A 25,617-nucleotide genomic window follows, 5' to 3' on the forward strand; every position below is an offset into this window, starting at 1 on the left:
TTTGCATACAACATATGTATTGCTATACATAAGCACAATTCTAGAATAAGTACAAATTGTATAGAAATAATCCACTGAGATAGCATACAAGAGTCGCCAGATTTTTATGCCATTTTCAAAGTCCAAGTTGTTTTAACTATAGGAAGGAACTGCAGATGCTGTTTAAATTGAAGATAGACACAAAATGCTGGAGTAACTCAGCGGGTCAGACAGCATCTCTGGAGAAAAGAAATAGGTGACTTTCGAGTTGAGACTATTCTTCAGACTGAGTGTTAAGGGTAAGGGAAACAAGGGAATTTGAGAGGTATAGAACAAATGAAAGAAAGATATGCAAAGAAGTAATGATGATGAAGGAAATGGGCCTTTGTTAGTTGGCTGTGGACTAGGTGAAACAAATATGGACAATGAGACTCACCAAGACGACTTTGAACACGGTACAACTTGGGCAGGGGAGGGATGGAAAGAGGGGGGATGCAAGGGTTACTTGAAGGTAGAGAAATCGATATTCATACCACTGGGTTGTAAGCTGCCCAAGCAAAATATGAGATGCTGTTCCTCCAATTTGCATTGGGGAAGGGGAATTAAAGCGTTTGGCAACCTGGAGATCAGGTAGGTCCAGGCGGACTGAGCGAAGGTGTTCAGCGAAACAATTGCCCAGTCTACGCTTGGTCTCGCATCAACATCCACACCTCGAACAACGGATACAGTAGATGAGATTGGAGGAGGTGCAAGTGAAAGGTTTGTCGGGGGATCTGGGCAGAGTCGAGGGAGGAGGTATAAGGACAGGTGTTGAATCTCCTGCGATTGCAGGGGAAAGTACCTGGGGAGTGGGTGGTTTGGGTGAGAAGGGATTTTAACCTGGGGGTTGTAGAGGGAACCGTCTCTGCGGAAGGCTGAAAGGAGTGAAGATGGGACGATGTGACTGGTGGTAGGGTCCCTTTGGAGGTGGCGAAAATGTTGGAGGATTATGTGTTGTATGCAACGGTTGATGGGGTGAAAGGTTAGGACTAGGGGGACTCTGTCTCTGTTGCGACTAGGGGGAGCAAGGGCAGACCTTTGGGGTACCGAGGAGACACAAGTGAGGGCCTCATCTATGATGGAAGAGGGGAAGTCCCGTTTCCTAAAGAATTAGGACATCTCGGATGTCCTGGTACGGAACATCTCATCTTGGGCGCAGATGCTGCATATACGGAGGAATTGGGAGTAGGTGATAGAATCTTTGCAGGAAGCAGGGTGGGAAGAAGTGTAGCCTAGATAGTTGTGGGAGTCAGTAGGTTTATAGGATGTCAGTCGATAGTCTATCTGCTATGATGGAGACACTGAGATCAAGAAAGGGGAGGGAGGTGTCAGAGATGGTCCAAGTCAATTTGAGTGCAGGATGGAAATTGTTGGTGAAGTTAATACTCCTTTAAGTATAGCTGGCCATAAAGGCCCGTTGACCTGACGGTTGGCAAAGTGAATTTGCAGGAGTCTGCCTCTGCTGCTCCACCGCTCCGTGCTGCTGCATGCCGCGTCCGGTCTGCTAGCTCGGTCTCTTGGTGTGGCGCCTGATCCAGTTGAGCCCAGGCTGCTGCAGGGCCTCCAGCCATCGCTTCGGACTGGATCCTTGTAACGGCCAGGGAACAGTCGTCCATCTCTGTGCCCCGGGGCCGCCTCCGACAGTCGAGCTTGAGGACGTGGAAGAAAGACTCGAGTTCCTCTTTCCGGCCCTTTGTTCTTTGTGTCCACTGCTGCCGCCATCTCTCTCCAGCCTCCTCTCTGGTTTTCCGGTCTTAGGGGGCAAGCAGGGGGGAGGCAGGCTTAGCCTTGAATACTTGAAACTCAGATTGGAGTGCTTGCTTTGGGAGTCTGTTTTCAGGCAAAGAGAGGTGTGGCTGATGCATTGAAAGTGGTTGTGCATGATCATGGCCTTGATACTGGGTTAGGAGAGGACAATGACATTAGTTCACCTACCTTGTCAGTTTATTTGGAGGAATTTGCAAGGACTCTAATTGTGGTACCTTTCCAGTGCTTTGAGGGATCTGCTGAAAGTCCATAATTCCAAAACACATAAGATGCAGCATTTGTGTAACCATCTTGAACCATTAACCATGTAGTTTCATTCTAGTATGCAGCATACACACTCACATGGTCATTGTGCTTTTCATAAATGCTATGTTGTCACCTGCATAACGGTAGAAAAGATCATTAACGTGCTGTGTCAGTGGTCCCACATTCGCGCTACTGCGGATGATCACTGCTATACTCAGCTCTTGTCAGCAGACAGCTGGAAATGGCTGTAACGGAGAAAGAGGAAGGGAGAAAGCAACTAGGAGGAGCCACTTCCTGGCTGGTTTTATCTGTAATAAAGGCTTTGGGCTACTTACAATAAACAGAATCCCACTTCCTCTTTCAATGACAGTCCCCATCTTTCTTTTCCTCTGTGCCTGACCAATGCAGCTTCCACTTCATTACAATACCAAAATAAAAGCCAGTACAAAACCTTTTCTCCAAATTAAATATCCTGCCTAGCCTCATGCAGGCAGAGGACTTCATTTCTTCTTCATTTCAGCCTCTTGTACTGTCTGCAAATGATGGAACCTTTCCTTTTGCCATACCTTCAACTAATTGTAATCATCTCCACAGTGACATGGATACAGTTGACATGGATACAATGCACCACCACTTAAAGTTTTAAGCAGAGCAAATTACCAGGCATGAGAGTCACATTTGGAATCATTCCCGAGGCAAGCAACAGGATAGTTGGCTGGACTTTAAAATCATAATAATATGTTGTCTATTAATCTCACTGCACTTACTACACTTTTTCAAACATATGATGTGAATTGTTATCTTCACGCCTGTTTTTAGGTGCTATAAAACTTGCCTTCTCGTGACAGTAGGGTCCTTCATAAAGCTCTTCAGTTGTGATCGTGCTAAGTTCTTCATCAATGAAGGATTTTTAATATTCTGCTACCCTAAAATAGTTTTACCCATGAGAAAGATAAAATTTGATTTTTGCATTGATTTTCCAATATTTATTTATAGACTATCCTCGATACATTGTCTTCATCAATGGCAAAGTTTACTTTTCGAAGGTAGACACAAAATGCTGGCGTAACTCAGCAGCATATCTGGAGAGAAGGAATGTTTCAAAATATATACAATCCACAAGTGTTTGCTGAGATGAGTAAAGTTCATGATATAATTTCCTGTTTATCACTGCAATTAATTATGTTTAGAAAGCAAGGTTTGGGAGGTAGAATATTTACAAACTAAATGTAAGCAAAATATTGTAGAGTATAAGAATCTAAGTCCTCTGTTTAATAGGATTGCACGCGTTATATTCTACTTTTCGTGAAACACAATAAGTGGGGGGAAAAATACCTTGACCTTTGCAAAATATAGGATAGAAATCCGTCACATTTTGTGTGTGCCATTTGCATGTTAATGGCAAATGTACTTAACAATTCTATTCCAATTAAGTCAACAGGGCATAGGAAAAAGCACAGCTTGACCAAATACATATGAGTCCTGATGGAGGGTCTTAGTCTGGGAGTCGACTATCCCTCTGCCACCTCTGTTCCTCCAGCTGTTTGTTTTTTTTTGTCAAACTGATAGAACATTTCTGGTATCGAGCATTCAGCAGCTGATCACAATGGGAATGAAAAATTTTCATGGACAGGAAATGAGGATACAAAACTATTTTAGAAGGCGTGAAATCTGATTGGATTGCACGTGATATTAAAGGAGAAATGGGAATTAATAATAAAAGACAAAAATTGCTGAAGTAACTCAGCGAGTCAGGTCGCATCCCTAAAGAACATTGATGGTTGACATCTCGGGTCGGGACCCTTCTTCAGACACTAAATGTCACTTAGTCATGTTTTCCAGAGATGCTGCTTGACCTGCTAAGTTACTTCAGCACTTCTTTTGTAAACCAGCATCTACAGTTCCTTGTTTCTACCCTGGGGATATATTTTTTCAAATAAATATATTTTAAAACACAATTTTTGAACTCATTAACTGAGGAAATTAAAATCTAGAAATAAAATTATCATTTTTGCAAGATTCATTCAGCAGTAATTATGGTCTTGAACGTTAGTTGCACTTCATTCAACAAGGAATAATGTTTTCATTCTGTTTTACATTGCCACTGATAGGTAATTATTTAAAGGTATTCTCAGTTTGCTGAATGCTCTCAAGAAAGGGCTCTTATAGTACACTTCATCTGACAGCAGGGAAATACTATCAGTATTTTCTAGAATTCGCACTTAACAGCTTGCGTGTACTCTAAATGTTGCTGTCAAGTTGTCTCTAACAGGGAACACTAATAGCCTAACGGTCCCTATCATTGTTTAACTGTTACTCTTAAATAAAGTTATGGGCTATTATCTTTTTTCGAAATAACAATAGTGCCAAATGGTGCAATTTATTTCTGTAATGTTTGCACATTGCTTCAAGGTAACTGTACGAAAGCCACAATTCAATGTTATGCTTTGATTTCAAAGAATAATCTCAAGATTAAACTTGCAACATCAGAGAAGTGTAATGGGGCTTTTTCACGGGGCGAGTTGACGCAAGATGTCACCAGAGTGAAATGGTCGTGGTCCAGCACGAGTCTCGCACGATATAACGGGGGGTAGATAAAGAGTTCCCACGGTACTCGGCATTTCTGTTATTTGTGCGAGTGACTTGTCCGTCTCCCGAGCTTTCGCGTTAAATCTTGAATGAACATCGTGAACTACACGTGACACAAATGATGTTACTTTTTTTTCACACACTATAAATATCCTCCCTTGGTTGAATTGGCTCATTTGGAGACATGTTTTACTGTGTATGTGAGAGACACAGATGGACTGAGCACAGTACCTCGGTCTTACTGTGTGTGGGAGAGGGGGAGAAAGAGACGTACACTCACAGAGGCAGAGTCTCTCAGCCTGTGTAAGAGGGAGGGAGAGAGAGAGAGAGAGAGGCACACACAAGGTGGATGTGAAATCTCACCTGCCTGTTTCAGTGACAGACACCCGCCGCCAGTAAATGAAGACACCCCCATCTGTCTCCCCCTCCTCTCCCTCGACTCCCCCACCATTCCCTCCCAACTCCAGTCCCGTCCCGACTCCCTGGGAAACTGAATAGAGCAACAATATAGATATAGAAACTGAAACAATATAGAAACTGAATAGAGCAACATGGCAAAAACATCTCTGACACGCTTTACCCCCTTTCTTTGAGATTTTCTGGGAGCCATCTCTGCAAGTGTTCCTGTTAAAAAGATTATCCAACAATGACAATTAGGTGGGACGTCCTCGAAGGACACATGTTCCCTTGTCGATATTGAGACCACCTTTTTTACTCACCTTCTGTCCCCTCTGTCCAGCTTCCGGGTTTACCGTTCGCAGGAGTTCCCACGCGCTATATCTCTAAAATCTGAAGTTAGGTAATGTCTAAAGGAACTGCAGACGCTGGTTAATGCTGGTTAATACGCACAGAAGGACACAAAATGTTGGTGTAACTCAGCAGGTAAGTCAGAATCTGGGAAGAAAAACATAAAAAGCTGGAGTAAGTCAGCGGGTCAGGCAAGCATCTCTGGAGAAAAAGAATAGGTGGCGATTCGAATCGGAACCCTTCTTCAGACAGCCTAATCGGAATTGAGTCTGAAGATGTGTCTCGTCCCGAAACATCAGCTATTTTTCTCCAGAGATGCTGCTTGACTCGCTGAGTTACTCCAGCTTTTTGTGTCTGTCTTCGATTTAAACCAGCATGTGCAGTTCACTCCTTACACGGGTCTCTGTACAACATTGATTGGTAGCGTTCCGGACCCTGCTTCGGAAAGGCATCGATCGCTAGTCGGCGAGGACTCCGACCTGTATCTCTCAAAGAAGTACATGTGAAAAATTTCTCACGGACCATAAAAATGCGTAACCTTTCAGTAAAGTCCCTTTTAAAGTCCCTTTTAAAGATTATAGTTATTTTCTTGAATCTCATTAACATAACTCATGAATAAGTTGATGTCCATATGCGGATGCAAATCTTTATTTTTATTTATTTTTTAAATTCAATCCCACAGAAGACAATTTTTACTCACCTTCTGTCCCCTCTGTCCAGCTTCCGGGTTCACCGTTCGCAGGAGTTCCCACGGTACCCGCAAGAGTTATTACGGATATTGAACTGGCCACTACGTCCATATAATGTTGCAATGCTCAACCACAAGTGTACAAGTCACTCTTGGAGAAATTCAAACTTTCTTGAATTTTCTCCCGAGTGACCAAGATACACGATTACCTGCCGTTAGCGCTACGGTGGTCCACGGTGGTCCACGAATGCCGTACTGTTATCGCACGAGGTTCCCACGATGTTAAACTCTGGTTAACTCTTGCGTCAAGTCGCCCCGTGAAAAGGCCGCTTAAGAATGTCTGTTGTGAAAAATACTGCACAATTGTGCTTCTAAAGTTCTAAAGCTGCTGCTGAAATTACGCAGCAGAAGCTTGTAACCTCGTCCCCTTTTCAAAAGTAAGGCAAGATATGAAAACCATGTAGGAAGAAAGATCTCGACCCGAAACGTCACATATTCCTTTTCTCCAGAGATGCTGCCTGACCTGCTGAGTTACTCCAGCTTTTTGTGTCTGTGTTCAAGATATGAAAACTGGTGCATAATATTGAAAAGTTTTTGCTCCTAGCAGTGGTTCAGAATTATTTATGTCACGATAAGATGCAACTCAAAATGAAAATTCAACCATTAAGGAGTTGTTATTGTGCCTCACAGAACATTAATTTTTTAGAAATACTAATTATATTAATATAGAATGTTGTTGGTATTCCCAGAGAGTAAATGAACACAACCCAGCCCCCATAAATACTATAATTGTCAAATAAATACATTTATTGAAGCTAATTTCAGTCATTGACATCAGTTGCTTAAAACTTAGTTGTTGCTATGTCCTTAAAATTATTTTATTTTATTTTTGTTGGCTAACAATATAATTTATTCAAATACAATGGAACTAATATTACATTATTTTGTAGTCCTGATATTGTAACGGCATGGCCGTTTTGCAAATGATGTTAACATTATTACAGCAGTTGTCAGTCCTTGGTAGCTCAATCTGGGAATTAAACTTCAGAATAAATCTGTATATTGCAGTAAGTGGAATATTTTGGAGCTCTGTACATACTATGCTTGAAAGGGAATGAGGAAATATTTTCATCCAAGTTATCTGTCTGTACATGCTTTCATGCTGATAGCTGCAAGATTACCAAGCAGGAAAATAAAAATGGGTTATACAGTCAGTTGACATTTAAGAGCTCATGTTACAATTACATGATATGAAATGTTGGGCAAAGATGTTGTTTCTCAACCAATTCATTAAATACTAAGCAGAACAATTGTGCATTTTTTTAACAAGTAAATATTTGAAGGAAACTTAAGTTGTTAAATGTCTTATAACATGAACCAGCATTAGACCTGGTGGTGTGTTACTTCCTAAAAATGTCTGCTGTTTTCTCTGAGATAGGACTTTGATCTGATTTCCTTTTCCGCTGCACAACCTCATTGAAGCAGCTGTCGTCACTGCCTACAACTATACTGAGGTACACTCCTAATATAAAATGCAGTATCTCTAAACTAGTGTTGCAACCTGTTTGTTATAGCATTCATCTAACTCTCTGACCAAGCGGCAAATCCTGATTAAGCCACTCTATTTCCACAAGCTGTTTAGAAGTTTTTGACTTCTATATATTAATCTGGATTAACGGCTGTTGGCTTTATGTGTAGGGCTGAAGAGCTTTGGACAGTATGGTGAGGTATGGAAGATATAGTCATTTGTTTCTTATTGAAAATGTGCTTTATCTTTTTTCGATTATTTTTTTAAAATTGTAATTGAATGTCTGGTAGGCTTGACGTTGCCTGTTGCTGGTAATGGTAATAAAGAAAGAGGAATTTTCCAGCTGAAGGAATACTCAGTATCAATTTGGGAATATTGCTATATTGTAGGCTGCTATCAAACCCTTTAGTCTTGAAATAGTTTGCACCTGAGTAATACAAACACATGGTTTGAGAATTTTAGTATTTTGGAGAATATTTCCCCTTTTTAAAATGTCTCTGTTTGAATTTTTTTTTGTATTCATTTCAATACTCTAATTTTCAATTTCAGAATTATTTTAATTATAATTAAAAAAATAAAAATAAAGAGTAAACATGAAAATTGTCTCATTTGCATATGAATGCAGAGGCTGTACAGTAGATATATCCAGGGTCTCTTCCTCTAAATATTAAAATATTGCTAAGTGCGAGCATGTTGCAGAAACTGGTATTGAAAGATTAATGAAACTTCTGAATGTTTAATACATCTTTAGTTTTGTTTGAAACTAAAACTAAATTTGTGTTTATTGTTAACATTTGAGTTACTTATTCCATTATCATGAAATTTATAAAAAAATATTTATGATTTGGCTACTAGCATAATATGTGAATGTAAATTGGGTACTGCAACTATACGTCCCTGTACATCTAGTTCTGTTCAATTTGGAAGAGTGAAGCATACAGCAGTGAGTACAGCCGAGAGCTGATATTCTGGAGGTATTTAACTATTTTGTCTAAACTTCCCCTCCTGTAATAATTCTAACTTTATTTCTCAGTGAATCAGTACTTTATTTTATTGCCCACAAATTAACAACCATCTGTGAGTAAAGTTGACTGCAACACTTTGATTCTGACTAGGTTTAATTTTGAGAAAGGTTATTTGACATCGGTTACAAGCTCTCAATATGTAGTCTGATAGTTCTAGAACTTTAAAATATTCTTTTGCTGTTTCAACTGCAGTAAAATATTTTTGTAAACTGTTAGCAGTTTCTATATTATTACATTTAAATATAGGGATTTTTATAGAGCTACATATTAGGAAATATTTGCTAATTATAGTGTACTGTGCGCACCAGCCAGAAACACACAAGCATTCACTTCAAAAAACCTTTCAATTCAATAACTTGCCTTTTAAAAACATTCTTTGTACAGGACCATTTATGTTACCAAATTAGAGTCAAAGAGTTATACGACGTGGAACCAGGCCGTTCAGCCCAACTTGCTCTCACCAGCCAACATGTCCCAGCTACACTATTTAGCCCATATCCCGAACATCCATGTACCAATTTGACACAGAACCCATAATGAATTAGTTTACTTAATGGCTTGATGGCTACCTGCTCTCCTTTTCACACAAGTACTGAACATATTGATGTGTGGGACCAAGTTCCTCAGTTTGTGCTGTCGTATCATCTTTGCATTGCAATAAATTTGAATTATGGTCATTAGGGCAACATTTTCAAAATTCAAAAATTTCAAGATCTAAAGTGAATAAAAAATGTTGATGTGACAATTTTATCTAGTTTCATCCGATTCCTAATTGTTGAATCTTGTTACCATATAAAACAAGGTACAACTTGCACAAGTGTGTGAAACGGTATCACTTAGATATTCATTCCCAGTCAGTAGCACTAACCCTGTTGCATAATGTGTCAGCACGTTGTACTCTGCCTCGGGGTGAATTTCTAGGTATGCATATAAAAACATACAGCTATATATTTTTTTAATGACAGAATTGTACATCAACGTACAATGGTAAACTTAGTCTTGCTTTCCCTTCACGTTATTTAAGTATCAAAGGGATTTTCTTTTTGAAAAGTGCATTAACGGGTATCCACACTGCTTTATGAATTAGGCTTTGGAAACATTAACTGATTTGGTTTGAGAAAAATGGTGGAATGAGATTGAAAAAGCCATAAATCATTTTGTCTCTGTGTGAAGGTAGTTTTACAGAAGTAGAAACAGCATTTTACAGCTCATATAACCTTCCAGCAACAACAAAGGTAGTTTTTTGTTCACTGCGATGGCTTGTGTATGGTGATCTTGAGCTAGTTTCATATTTGATTATTGAAAACAAACTAGCACATAAAACTGTCTCATTCTCCCTGATCTCAGCTACAGTTCTACTTTTGCATTCTGACACGATCAGAAGCTTGAGACTTAATCGCCATCTTTGAGGCTTGTTGTCATTGTTGACATATAGAAAATATAGAATTTGTTAAAAAATAAATTAATCCATATCACCTAATTCTCATGACAATATAGATAATAATTCTCATTTTGTATTGATGGGGGAGCATTTATTGCAGTGCTGTGAAAACCAACTCAAAGATTTTCTTTTTCATTTATTACAAATAATGGATGAAACATTGTGAAGTGACAGCCTAAAGGGCCTGTCCCACTTACGCGATTTTCCCGGCGACTTGTTGAAAATCCAGCGCCGACCAGAAAAAGGTACGACTCTTTGGGCGACAACTCACGACCATACAGGCATCATCCCGCAACATTGCGGGTGCCGACAAGTCGCTGAAAGAATTGAGTAAGTGGAACAGGCTCTTAATCCTCCAGTTCTCTCTAATGAATATGAGAGACTCTGATAAAAAGCATGGGGACTATCCACTATGTCTTTGACGATATGATCTCTTAATCATCACTAATGAACTAGTAATATGGTGGGAGCATCTATGAACAAATTAGTTTGTCACATTTTCTATACAGCAGAACCGAGGCTGTTAATTACTTCTAAGTGTCTAGTGATGTTCTAAGCTAGATGCTACTTCTGCCTTTCTGAGCAGTGCAGAAACACCTTAACACTCCTTTCTCTGGTTAAAAACCTGGATTCAAAACAGAACCTTTAACCCCCAACTTAAGTCTGCACCACTGTACCTTGTTTAAAAAGATCATGTTAAGCATCATGCATTATGGGATGATTTACTGAGTGTTACAAACTTCAGTTGTAGTTCTAAATTTTAATTAATTTAATTTGTTTATAAGTTGAATTACTAATGTGTTATAAGATGTAAAACTTAAGTCAGCAAAATACCAAGAGTAGCCTGAAATTATTCCTAATGTGGTTGTGCAATGGCAAGTTACAACAGAGTCAATATTGCCCCTAAGATGGACACAAAAAGTTGGAGTAACTCAGCGGGTCAGGCAGCATCTCTGGAGAAAAAGAATAGGTGACGTTTTGGACCAAGACCCTTCTTCAGACTACGGACTCCAGACCCTTCTCGACCCAAAACCTCACCTGTCCGTTTCTCCAGAGATGCTGCCTGACCCACTAAGTTACTCCAACTTTTTGTGTCTGTGTTCGGTGTAAACCAGCATCTGTAGTTTCTTCCCATACAAATATAGCCCATATGGTGACTTTTTTCATCTTTATCTCTATTTTTTGAAATAATACTAAGAAGTTTGCCATTAGAATATAGTTGTAACTTAAGTGGTTCTCATAATTCTTGTTACATGTGTTACCTAAATTCGAATAAAATTCCATTCACAAACACAACATGTATTAATGCCCGCTGCATTGAATGCTTGTGGTGCAATGAAGTCTAAATATACCAACATAAATGAGAAGAACAAAATGTGAGTCAATCTTTCACGGGAATTTTCTTGTGGCATAAATGAACTTCACATTATTTACGGCTTTAGTGATGCAGCTTAATCATCTATTAATTGTCTCATTATATGATAGATTACAGCTTTCATTCTCCCTGTATGGGATCAGGAGTTGTCAGTGAAAGGAGGATTACTGAATTAATACTTGCTTCTTTAATTTAGAATGAAAATCCTTAGGTTGAAATATTGCATATAATTACTGTAAAATGATGTGAAAAATCTTTAATTGCGCCAATATATATCTCATACAGTGGTGTGACATTATGTTTGGTATTTCCCCCAGCGGACTAAACATTTACTTCTCCTATTCTTCATCTGCATACTGTCTCTTCATAAATTCCAGAGAAGAATTAGGCCACTCGGCCCATCAAGTCTGCTCCGCCATTCAATCATGCAGAGTCCAACCCTGTGTTTTGCAAGAAATCAAAAGGGTGTCAGCGGTTATCCCTCTCCACCCCATTGTCCTGCCTTCGCCCCATAACCCCTGACACACTTATGATTTCGTGCAAAGCCGGGTTAGTCTCTGCATGTACGTTAAGAATGCCTGGTTTTAACTCTCTACCACTTGCTTGACCTCTCTGTCTTACAGACTCGGCTGACTTCTAGTCCGTCCGTTTGACTGGATAGGCGGAATATCTTCCCAAGTAAATGTGGGATAGAACCAAAGTGGTTTACTTTGGTCAGCGATAGGAACTCTGATCCCCAGACTTCAGACCCTGAAGACATCGATTCTATTCCTCTACTTGGTAACTGTGATGCTAAACCATGTTTTTTTGCAACTTTGGTGAATTTGACCCATAACTGAGCCACTGATATGGATCAACCAATTGTTTAAACCATCTATTTCCACTTCGGAACAATTTCCTTATTCCATCCGGCTTGCCTTAATTGATGCTATAAATCCCATATGTATTAATTTTGTTTGATCCAGCTTTGACTATTCCATGGCACACTTGACTATTTTCACTTCTCTCATCATCCACAGTTGAGGTCAAATGAAACACTGTGGCTTACATTTTCTCATTCACCCATCTATGCGCACTAATCCATATTGAATCTTGGTTAAGCAGCAGCTCTATTTTAAAATGCTCATCCATACTGTCTCATCATCTGCCATCTCTTTAAACTCTTCAATCTTTATAACTGTCTGAGTTATCTACACTTCTCCAATTTTGCCTCGTAGCGTTCCTGATTTGAATCACTCCACTGTTATCAGCTGCGTGTTTAACTGATGAACTGCAACAACCACTCCATAACAATTAAGACATTCTTTGTAACTTTTCTTGGGCAAAATGTGTCTTAAAACATATATATCTCTAGTTTAAATTGATTATACTCCCTTGAAGTGCTTTATTTTAACTTAGCTGTTTTAATTAACTTTAACATAGTTCATTATAAAGGATTATTTGCAGGGTATAAAGTAAATTTACATTCACAAATGTGAGATAAAATTTACTTTTCTGGCGTTTAAGTTTGATTAAATATATTTCAAAAGTTGGTGTTGAAATTTACCTTTACACATTCCGTAGTGGTATTTAGCAGTTACGATTACATTTAGAAATGAGCTGAATCTGTCGAGAGATCCTAAGACAACATTTCTTCATAATGTTCCCTCGATCGTGAGACTTGCATTACATGTTGGTGCTCTCCCTTTCATTGACCGTTCTTAGTAGAAATGACTGGATATAATGTGTCACATTTACAGAAAGAAGGTGAATTATTAAGTATGCTAATTCTGAACTGATTTCAGTATCCTTTCTAAATTTGTCAAAGAATAATTTCGGGTAAGTGAGTGAAGGGAGAGATGCAGATGACCAGTTCTTGCTTTAAATTTCAAAAAGAAGAAAATGGAGACAAATTTCAAAACTGCTTAATAGGGTGGCGAGGTAGAGTTGCTGCCTTTGATCCTGACTGCGGGTGCTGTCTGTACAGAGTTTGCACATTCTCCCCATGACCGCATGGATTTTCTACGTGTGCCCGGTTTCAACATCCCAAAGATATATAGGTTTGTAGGTTAAATGGCTTTGGAAAAATTGTAAATATAGGAATAGTGCTAGTGTGCAGGGTGATCGCTGATCTGTGTTGACCCGGTGAGCCGAAGGGCCTGTTCTGTGCTGTACCTCCAAATTAAACTAAACTAAATATTGGTTCAAAATAACAATGTTCAAATATAATACCAACTCTGCAACTATTACATAGATAATTTAATTGGCTTTTTTTAAAATCTTCTATGTTATGCCTATCCAGCTGGTGTAATTTATTAATATTAAGAAGTTTGTATTTCATATAATTCGAAAAATGTGCCAATGGGCTGAATGCATTATCATGAAGAAATGAAAATGACATTAATGTACGACTGTTGTGTCTTACAACAAAGATAAACAGTGAGCTAAAAAGGAAGTGATGTGTTATTGATGGATAAGAATGTATTTTTATCTCGTATATCCAAAATTCAGCAGTGTCTATAATACTTGTTGCTAAACTTCTCTGCATTTGTTTTAATTAGACAATAAAAAGTATGAGGGAACCGAGTTTACCACGAGAACCAAAAGCTTATTCTATGAACTTTACTAAAAGAAAATGGACTGGACATTGCAATATTTAATTCTAATTCTGCAATAATTTTGTGCATTCAGCAAAATGGTATGTTTTCCCTAATTTAGTAATAATACCTGATGAATAACTGTGGATGCTGAAAATCTCAAGTAAAAACAGAGAATGCTGGAAATATTGCTGAAAGTTCATCAAACTGAAATATCAACTCTACTTGCCTCCTGACCTATTGAACATTTCCAGCATTCTCAGGTTTTTTTTAATTTCCAGAGTTGTCGCAGAGTCCATTTACATGACAGTTTACATTCGAGTGACTGAACTACTGTTTAGACCACTGCGCTAAAATATGGCAAGTTATTCAACAAAATGTTTGTAAATTAAAATCTGCTGGGGAAATGATCACTGCATTCCTCAGAATAATGCATCAACTTGGTTTTGCATTCTGCCTTTAACTTTTGGAAATGCTTGGTTTAAAAACTTGGCCTCACTTCTGATAACCATTAATTTTGGCGAAAGCTTAATACTGTAGAGTTATTTGAGTATTTCAAAGACAATGGTTTTGATTCTTTCAATGTATAATTTTAAAAAAGTGCTGCACATCCATGCCAGGATATTGGACAAATGGTCTGACAACACCGAGGCAATGGAAGCATGAAGAAAAGTGCTGGTGAGGTTAAAAGTGATAGTGTACACATCAAAAATGATGCCATTTGTTTGAATTATATTACTGATTCCTGGGTAGATCCAACAGCCGCGTGAAGGCATTGGCAATGAAAGTGTAGTATTGCAAGCTGCAATACTCGCAAGGCAAAGAAAAACACAAAAGGCTTTCGAGAAACGTCACCGATTCCTTCTCTTCAGAGATGCTGCCTGTCCCGCTGAGTTACTCCAGCTTTTTGTCTATCTTCAGTTTAAACCAGCATCTGTAGTTCCTTCCTGCACATACTCTCAAGGCAAGCAGCTTTGTGTGAAAGTTGTTCATATAAAGGTCACTGCAATCTTGATCTTTTGTGCCGAATGTTCCTTGCAGGCTGCCAATGCTATTACAAACTCAAACACTTTTATAAAGCAGTATAGTGTAATATATGATATGTCTTATCTGAATTGATTTCTAATAAGATGCATATTCTATTATTAACTACACTATTTCCTAACAATTGTATAGAGCAGTGATGAAAAATCCTGGTTTGACTGCAGGATTTTCTAACCAGAGGGCTTCATACATTATAAACATTCCCTCTGTGCCCAATACTGAACCTCAATGAAATTAGGATTTTAAATTTGGTCTGTTAACTTATCTGGAAAGAAACGCAGGTATTAGGAACAGCAACCCAGTCAATTTTGGATTTTGTTTTAAAAAAAACGTACTTTCTCTGAAGAAGGGTCCCAACTGAATCGTCACCTATTCCGAAGAAGATAGACACAAAATTCTAGAGTAACTCAGCTGGTCAGGCAGCGTGTCTGGAGAAAACGGGGGGGGTGGGGGGGAGTTGACAAATTGGAGGTATAAGGATGGAGTTAAAGGGGTCGAGAATACAGGAAAAGTTACGAAGGGCACCCAAATTAATGGGACGGAAAGTTCAAGAAGGGATAAGAGAGTAAGGTCAGGTGAAATAGGAACTGATATGAGTGGGGAGGTGAATACTGAATTAAAAATGGTATATATGAATGCATGCAGTAAAAGAAATAAAGTGGATGAGCTTGAGGCTCAGTTAGAAATTGGTAAGTATGATGTTGTGGGAATTACAGAGACATGGCTGCAAGAGGATCGGAGCTGAGAACTGAATATTCAGGGGTATACATCCTACCGAAAAGACAGACAGGTGGGCAGAGGGGGTGGGATGGTTCTGTTGGTAAGGAATGAAATTCAGTCCCTTGCAAGGGGTGACATAGAATCAGAAGATGTAGAGTTATTGTGGATAGAACTGAGAAATTGTAAGGGTAAAAAGACCCCAATGGGAGTTATCTACAGGCCCCCAAACAGTAGCCTGGAGATGGGGTGCAAGTTGCTTCAGGAGTTAAAATTAGCATGTAACAAAGGTAATGCTACGGTGGTTATGGGAGATTTCAACATGCAGGTAGACTGCGAAAATCAGGTTGGTACTCGACCCCAAGAAAGGGAGTTTGTAGAGTGCCTCTGAGATGGATTGTTAAAGCAGCTTGTACTGGAGCCTACCAGGGTGAAGGCATTAGTAGATTTAGTGTTGTGTAATGAACCGGATTTGATTAGGGAACTCAAGGTAAAGGAACCATTATGGGCCTGTCCTACTTAGGTGATTTTTCAGGCCATTGTGAAGTCGCCTGAAAAACCGGCAACTGACATGCGCACGTGCAAGCGGGGGGGTGCTGTCTGAGTGAAATTCACACGGTGCAAAGCCAATGTGATACAGCCACACGCCGCGATGAACAGGAAGGTTGGCGCTGTAATTAAGATGGTGAAAGTACACTATACGGGAAGGGGCACGTAAGTCCTTTAAAAGTAGGGGGGTGGGGGGAGGGAGTGGTGACAACTTTTAAGCAGCCAGAGATACATGCCTGTGAAGCTCGGCAGACATTAACATTACCGGTCGGTTATCCTTGGTTCTGAAAACTACTGTTTACATTTTTTTTTCAACAATGAGCCAATGAAATTCACCGGTCAGCACCGGCTACAACCTACTGACAACCTTCCACCTCCTGGCAACCCACTACCACTGCGCCTAGGGCACGAGAATTTTCACTACTTTCCATCATGGCTTCATTCTGGTCCCCGCTAATTTTTTAATAAACTTGTGGCGAGCATAAAGAGGCCGCAACTGTTTCCCAGAATGCGGGAACTCCTCACGACCATGAAGGCGACTACCTGGCAACCATCCGCGAGCATGTGGCGACCGCATAGTCTCCTGCAGTCGTCTAAAAAGTCACCTAAGTGGGACAGGCCCATTAGGAGGTAGAGAACATAACATGATAAGTTTTAATTCGCTATTTGAGAGGGAGAAGGTAAAATCGGAAGTGTCAATATTGCAGTTGAACAAAGGGGACTATGTTGGCATGAGGGAGGAGCTGACCACAGTTGACTGGAAAGAGACCCGAGCAGGGATGACGGTGGAACAGCAATGGCGGGTGCTTCTGGGAATAATCCAAAAGATGCACGAGCATTTCATTCCAGAGGAAGAAAGATTCTAAGGGGAGTAAGAGGCGACCGTGGCTGACAAGGTAAGTCAAGGACAGTATAAAAATAAAAGAGAAGATGTATAACATAGCAAAGATGAGCGGGAAGCCAGAGGATTGGGCAACTTTTAAAGATCACCAGAAGGTAACTAAATAGGCAATACAGGGTGAAAAGATGAAGTATGAAGGTAAGCTAACCAAGAATATAAAGGAGGATAGTAAAAGCTTCTTTAGTATGAGAAGAGAAAAAATTAGTTAAGACAAATGTGGGTCCCTTGAAGACAGTAACAGGTGAATTTATTATGGGGAACAAGGAAATAGACGAGTTGAACAGGCACTTTGTTTGTGTCTTCCTTAGTGAAGACAGAACCAATCTCCCAGATGTACTTGGGGACAGAGGACCTAGGGTTACGGAGGAATTGAAGGAAATTCACATTAGTCAGGAATTGATGTTGGATAGACTGATGAGACTGAAGGCTGATAAATCCCAGAGCCTGATGGTCTGCATCCCAGGGTACTCAAGGAGGTTGCTCTAGAAATTGTTGATGCATTGGTGAGCATTTTCCAATGTTCAATTTCAAGCTCACATTTATTGTCACGTGCACCAATTTGTATAGTGAGATTTGAGTTGCCATACGAATAAAAAGATCACAATACACGATAGGGTTTAACATAAACATCCACCACAGAGGAATCCACATTTCCACATGATGGAAGGCAATAAAGTTTAGTCATCTTCCTCTTTATCCACCCGTGGTCGGGGCTGAACCCTCGACAGTCGCCGCTGCCGACAGCCTTGATGTGCAGGCCCTCTCGCCGGGATGGTCGGAGCTCCCACGTCAGAACGGAGGAACACACTCACGGCTTGGAGTTTCCGAATCGGCCAGTACTTCCATACCGGAGACCACGGCTTCCGAAGTCCACAGGCTGAGCTGGGCGGAGCTCCAACACTGGTGTTCCCCGGCAAGGGAGCCCAGGCCTCCGCGATGTTGAAGTCAGCGCCCGCGGCTAGAAGCTCCGCAGACCACAACTCCACGGTGTTAAAGTCAGCAGGCCCAACACTCCGGAGCTCCAACACAGGTGATCCCCGGCAAGGCATCGCATGCTCCACGATGGTAATTCAGTACTGCGCAGCTGCTGAATGTCTGGGCATCGTGTCTGGTAGGTAAGGCCGTGCCAATCCAGTTGGTAGGCCGCGAGGGGGGTGGGCGAAGATGCGACACAGAAAATACACGTCTCCGTCCAGTTAAGAGACTGAAAAACCGTTTCCCCTATTCCCCAACACCCCCCACATAAGACATACTAAGAAACATTTAAAACATACAATAGTTCTATAGATTCTGGATCAGTTCCTGTGAATTTGAGGGTAGGCAGTGGCGAGTGGGGTGCCGCAAGACTCGGTGCTGGGACCGCAGCTATTTACAATATACATTAATGATTTAGATGAAGGAATTAAAAGTTTGAATATTGTGTTCAGTTCAGGGCACCATGTTATAGGAAAGATATTGTCAAGCTTGAAAGGGTTCAGTAAAGATTTACGAGGATGTTGTCAGGACTAGAGGGTGTGAGCTATCGGGAGAGGTTGAGTAGCCTGGGTAACCATTACATGGAACGCAGGAGGATGAGGGGTGATCTTATAGAGGTGTACAAAACCATGAGAGGAATAGATCGGGTAGATGCACAGAGTCTCTTGCCCAGAGTTGGGGAATCGAGGACCAGAGGACATGGATTCAAGGTGAAGGGGAAAAAATTTAACAGGAATCTGAGGGGTAACTTTTTCACACAAAGGGTGGTGGGTGTATGGAACAAGCTGCCAGAGGAGGTAGTTGAGGCTGGGTCTATCCCATCTTTTAAAAAACAGTTAGACAGGTGCATGATTAGGACAGGTTTGGAGGGATATGGACCAAGCGCAGGCAAGTGGGACTAGTGTAGCTGGGACATTGTTGGCTGTTGCGGGTAAATTGGGCCGATGGGCCTGTTTCCACCCTGTATCGCTCTATGACTCTATGACCAGGAACTGCAGATGCTAATTTACAAAAAAAAAAGAAATTCCTGGAATAATTTGGTGGGTCAGGGAGCATTTCTGGAGAACATGGATGGATGATGTTTCGGATCAGACCCTTCAGACTGATTGTGGTGATTGGCGGGTGGGGAAGCTAGAAGAGAGGTGGGGCAAGGCAAAGCCTGGTGAGTGATAGCGGGATATAGGTGAAGCGGGATGGGGGAGAGGAGGCTGGTTTAATAAGCAAATGGTGTGAGATCAGAAAAGAAAAAGTGAATTATGAAGCTAGAGAAAGAAATATTCAGTAGGTAGAAGGGGAGAAATGGGTGAGTGTCCAGGTGGGGCACAGAAAAGGGGGTGTAGAAAAAAGGGAGGGTTGTTTATAAAAAATATTGGAGAATTAATGTTCATACCGTTAGCTTGTAAGCTACCAAGGTGGAATATCAGGTGCTGTTCCTCCAGTTTGCAAGTGGTTTCACTCTGGCAATCGAATAGGCCCAGGACATAAAAGTCACTGTGGGAATGGGTAGTTAGAACAGTTAATATCTGAGCGATTGAGCAGGCCTCGGCGAACCGAGCGCAAGTGTTCGTTGAATGTATTGTCTTGCCAATGTATAGAAGGCCACATCGGCAACACGGGCTGCGGCAATGAAATTGGAGGAGGTTAATATGAACCTCTGTCTCAACTGGGATGAGGTTAGAGCAGTTCACTTGAATCAGTAGCAAAGCGATAACATGGTCTGAGGTCAGTGCACTTCATTGACTATCACAGAGACTGGCATCAATATTCACTGAGCTGCCTGAGCCACGAAGGACATAGTTGTCAATACATATGCCTGCCATGATTAACGTTGTAGCAGTATGAATGTTGGAGTGAGTCTGGCAGTTGGCAGGGCATATGAAGATTAAGTCCCGTGCCTGATTGATGGAGTATCCAAGAGAAAGTTTGATATAGCTCTTACGGCTATGGGGAGAAAGTGGGAACGGGGTTCTGATTTGGGATTTTCAGCCATGATCATATTGAATGGTGGTGCTGGTTCGAAGGGCCGAATGGCCTACTCCTGCACATAGTTTCTATGTTGCTGTTAGGAGTAGCTATGTGGGTGTATAGTTAAAAGCAGGATGTGAGATTGGTGATGCATTGAAGAGGAATGAGATATAATAACTTATTTACTAACCTTGACCATATGCATGTGGTTTGATAAATTTTTGACCTTGCTGATAAGCTTGCATTTACCAAGGTATCGTCAGAGATGTTTTATTCTTGCTGTGTTTTTGCACAGCATTTTTATAGAGCAATTAATCATCGACTGTATTGCTGTGGGTCAGGAGTTACACGTGGATCAGATGAGGAAAGGATGACAAATTTTCTTCCCAGCAGGATGTTTAATCCATTAATTTAACAGTCATTACTGAGACTAGCATATATCTTTAAATTCTAGATGATTTAATTATCTGAAAATAAAATCTGCAGCTAATTCAGTGATTCAGTGTTATGCAACCATAATGGTGTTATGGCCAACATGTGCATCACTTTTGCCCTTTAATTCAAGTACAAGGGCAGTACAGTGGTGCGGTTAGTTGAACCGCTGTCTCCCAGCACCAAGCATCCAGGTTCTATCCTGACCTCCAGAGCCGTCTGTGTGGAGTTTGCCCGTTCCCCATGTGACTGTCTGGGTTTCCTCCGAGTGTTCTGGTTTCATCCGGGTGTTCTGGTCTCCTCCCACATCCCAAAGATATGTGGCTCTGTAAGTTAATTGTCCTCTGTAAAACTGCCTGTAGGGACCTTGATAACATAGAAATAGTACATAGAAACATAGAAAATTGGTGCAGGAGTAGGCCATTCGGCCCTTCGAGCCTGCACAGCCATTCAATATGATCATGGCTGATCATGGTACAAATGGGCGATCGATGATGGCTGGTGTGGACTTGTTGGGCCGAAGAACCTGTTTCCATGCTGTATCTTCAAACTAAGCTAAACTACATCAATATCTCAGGAACTGTCCATTTTTTTTTTTACAATGACTGCATTTTCAATAGGACCCACAAAACGTCTCTTTTATAATTGCCTGTGTCTGGTGTAGGGTTAAAGTGAGATTTCCAACAGTTCCGATTGAAACAAACAGAATCGAGGAGTTTCAAACTTCAGGGAAATCAGGTTATTAGTCGAGCCACTGGACGTGCTTCCACAGTTTTCAATTTTTGGAAAATTATAGGTTAATTCCTCTCTGAATCTGCACATGGTGCAGGTTCTACGCATGGATTACTGGACATCTGGTGGCGCTGTTGCTAGCTGCCTCCGCCCACGGTCTGGTTGTCTTTTTTTTAATTTTGTTATGTTTAGAGTGTTTTAAAGTTTTTTTTTCAGTATTTTATGTGGGGGAAGCGGGTAGGGTAAGGGGGGAACCATCCTTCAGTCGCTTCCTGGCGAGGATGCGGCTATTATCCGAGCACATTTTTATTTATTTTTTATTTTATTTTTTGTATGACTAAGGGAAAAATAATTTTGTTGTCTCTTAATTGAAGACAATGACAATAAATTAAATCAAAATCAAATCAGATCTATATGACCAGTGAAGCAGAAATGAAAAGTCACACAGGGATGATAAATCTGTGGAGGACCACTGACTAATGCTTCATGGTGGCAATATCATAACCTCTCCTCTGACTGTGACCAGATCCTATCATCATGCTGTTCATCAGTGGGCAGTGCATTGGTAGAGTTGCTGCCTTAAAGCGCCAGGAACCCGGGTTCGATCCTGAATACGGGTGTTGTCTGTATGGAGTTTGTACGTTCTCCCTGTGACTGCATAGGTTTTCTCTGGGTGCTCCAGTTTCCTCCCATACCCCTAAGAAGTGCTGGTTTGTAAGTTAATTGGGTTTGGTTAAATTGTCCCTAGTATGTTAGACAATGCTAGTGTACGGTGATCGCTGGTCGACGCAGACTTGGTGGGCTGAAGGGCCTGTTTCCGCGCTGTATCTCAAGTCTAAATCAGCATGGGGAGCCACATTTATCCGTTTGGAGATTCAGAGCCAGGACGTTTGTTGTCTCTATGAAAAGACCTGGTGGATGGATTCCGAACAGCAACTCTGGAGTCTGCCCTGGTCATGTGCACCATTTCAGCAGCAAACATTCCAGATAAGAAGCTGTGCCACAAAGTAACATCTCCACATGTGTCTCCCCAGCACCTAAGTCGTATACATGTTACCAAGTATAGTGCTCAAAGGTGAGAGGTTGAATTTTTGCAAAAGTGATTTGCAGTCTTGAATTGCCATCAGCGGCTTGCATCCATTCCAGTTTTTTTGGTCAGGATAAATATAAGATTTTCAATCTCATTTTGCGATCATTTTATTAAGATGGATCGATTGTAATCAGTGCACGAAAAGGCTATAACAAGATAAAGATCTGTTCTCTATTAGAGATGGACTAAGAATCGTGTTCTTTCTGGGTTTACTTTGACTTTGAGAATACTGTCCTGTATTTTGACCCTCCCTCACCGAACACTTCCTCCATCAATCATTGTGGAGCAGCCACCTTCACGTTTTCTATTCTGCACATACCTTGCATTTCATGAAGAATACAATTTTGTTACAGGGGTGCTTGCACAAAACTGGTGCAGATAAATGTGTCTTTTCCAGAGCTCTAGTGCTATCGAATTGCTACCCTTTTTTATTTAAATCTTTTTTGTGTTTTTGACTTGAACATCAGCTTTCTGAAGTGATCATTTGATATTTAAAATGGGCAACTATAAAAAAATGTGCTGCCTTCTCTGACATAAACAGTATTTCTGAAGCTCTGTGGTAAACTCTTCCTTTAAGTATTTTTTTTTGATATGTGCAAAAATTTAGGCTATCTACATTTGATGCCTGCAAGTTTAGTTTAGATTAGAGATACTGCCCTTCGGCCCAGAGTCAGTGCCGACCCACGCTCACCCCATACACCAGAACCATCCTATGCACTAGAAACAATTTACGATTTTGCCAAACCCAATTAACCTACAAACATGTACATCTTTGTGAGAAAATTGGAGCACCATAGAAACCCCACATGGTCACGGGAAGAATGTACAAACTCTGTATCGACAGCATCCGTAGTCAGGATTGAACCTGGGTCTCTGGCACTGCAAGGCAGCAACTCTACCACTGTGCCGTCCAATGTCACAGAGGGTTTGCAAAATGGGAGTTTGTAAGTTCCATACTATTTGATTTATTCTGGCTTTTGTTAGGTTTGTTCTATTATTTAGTCCTTTTTACAATTATTTACATTTTTTACTTCAGTTTACAAGCTTTGGTGTGCCAAATGCTGGTGGACAGTTTAACAAAGATATGTTATGCAACAGTTTTTCCCACACATGGTTGCTTTAAACGGCATTCCCTTTAGAGTGCAGTGGCATAAAGAACAGGACAAGCTGGTAAAAAGGAAAGTGAAGGAGAATTTTTAGCGATGAATTATATCAAAAGATCAGTAAGGAGTAGTATCTGAGATGTTAACAATTCAGTACTGAAGTCTTCACTGCAATCTGCTACTTGCTCCAGCCACAATTGCAACCTTGAAGAAGAAAGCCGATGGCCTTGTCAAATGCTGACATCACCTTAGTCCTTTTATGCATCAGGATACTCTGGCGATATTTATCTTATGATGAAACTTTCATTGTTCCATAAGGGAAGTTATTAATGTACTGTACATAGGGAGAGTGCAGTGTTGTTGCAGGATCATAAACTTACCAACATTCAACGGAAAATGCCAGCCCTGCACATTTTCACTATGGTCAACACTTGGCAAATTCGATTAGATCTAGGCCCGTTCATAAGCGAGTTTTTCATCAAATTCTATCATTCTAACGTAATATTACCATAATATTCCAACGTAACTGAAGGAATAAGCAAAGCCCCCAAAAAAACATCTTGACTTGCTTCTGAAGTGGTTGTGTTTTAGAAATTCAATTCTCTCTTGCTAGGTGTAAAGACTGCTCAGTGGAAATATGTAATGACCCAGTTTTCTTTAATGGAAACCTGACAACTTGTCAGAGATGCTCGCAATTTATTGCTGAATTTAGTTTCTGGTGAATGGAACATTGGATGAGTTTTGGGTGGAAAATATGGTTAGCCACAAAGTGCAGTAAAAGCAAATGTGAAGATGTGATAATTGATTTCTGTTGTGCGTTGTATCTGATATGAAGAGATATAGTTACTTTGAGCATTATACAGATTGACTACACGGTATTTATAATTGATTCCTTCAAAACTCATAACTATTTAAATGGGATTTTGAGCAAAGATGTGAAGGTGCAATAACAGTTCTTCATGAAAAATAGGCTCTATATTTGACAAGTAATTCTTGTATCTGATTCAACATTATTTTAGAACATTTCTTGAAAATTGTGAATTATCAATTGAATTCCCATTGGATGGGCAAATATCAAACGGTGATGTCTTCACCAATTCACAGTTGTGGTTACAGTTTACACTTAGAAAGTGAAGGCTTTATTCCAACTTGGTTAACAGCTCTTTAAAATGTTAATTGTAAACTGTGAAAGTATCAAGTATGTTTGGATGGTTTTTGGTAAACATTTTAATCATTCGCTGCAATGAATAGTGTTAATGATAATGGTGACAGGTTTCTGAAAACCATTTTTGCAGTATGCAAATATGTTAAGCACAGAAAACATTGGAGAGAGAGAAAAAAGCAATACTGACAGCACTGAATAAAGCAAAAGCAATGGAGCCAGACAATATTTTGAAGTGATGAAGACTTGTGCTGTAGAATTAGATGCACTACTAACCCAAGCAGATCCAGTGCAGAAATTACCAGAAATAATCAGTCAGGCAGTCAGGCAACATCCATGATGCTACAAAATGAAGTTATTTCAGAACAACAACAACTTTATCGACCCCACAGTGGAAAATTGCGCAGGCATGTCTTGTTTAGAAAACGCAGACCAAATACAATCTAGCTAATTTTAACCTGTCATTCTATCACCCAACAAAGAAATGGATCATGTCTTTAATAGTATCGTGGAGAGGTCTGACCACACATCCTTGCAAATCAGCATAATTAATCTGTGATATTGTCCGTCAATAATCACTTCCAACCTCTTCTGATTTTATTTTCCACTGGTCTGTCATATTTTTAGTTTCCATGGTCTGCCATATTTTTGTTTTTACGTTAAAATGATTATGTGAGCGAATGACAAATATTACAAATCCAAGCTGAGTTTACAATAGACTGACCTTTTTAATAATGATTATCACTGAAATGATTGACAGCAGTAATTACTGTTAATAACTATTATCAGTGATGACGGAATATGGAAAGTGGACTCATTCAATAAGTCCTGCTTTGCTGCATCCATTGAGCAGCAACACCTTACATTTATTCAGCAGTTTTAAAAAGCAATATTAACTTGGACAACCATCCTAAGGCACCTCCAAACACAAAATCTGAAAACAGGGC

General features: G+C 40.3%; 1 protein-coding gene across 3 annotated transcripts in view; it reads left to right on the forward strand.

The window, feature by feature from the left end:
• Window positions 1-25,617, forward strand: part of LOC116990326 (tyrosine-protein phosphatase non-receptor type 11-like) — a 102,452-nt gene that overhangs the window by 13,646 nt on the left and 63,189 nt on the right. Inside the window, exon 1 of one of the 3 annotated variants that reach the window (XM_033047845.1) lies at window positions 7,558-7,782. The exons of the other annotated variants lie outside the window; for them this stretch is intronic. Within the exon in view, the coding sequence (XP_032903736.1) occupies window positions 7,775-7,782 (8 nt within the window). The 5' untranslated portion in view covers window positions 7,558-7,774. Of the gene's footprint in view, window positions 1-7,557; window positions 7,783-25,617 lie in introns of those variants that run through there. 3 annotated transcript variants of the gene reach the window in all.

Source organism: Amblyraja radiata, chromosome 31 (genome assembly GCF_010909765.2).
Source record: "Amblyraja radiata isolate CabotCenter1 chromosome 31, sAmbRad1.1.pri, whole genome shotgun sequence".
NCBI lineage: Eukaryota > Metazoa > Chordata > Chondrichthyes > Rajiformes > Rajidae > Amblyraja > Amblyraja radiata.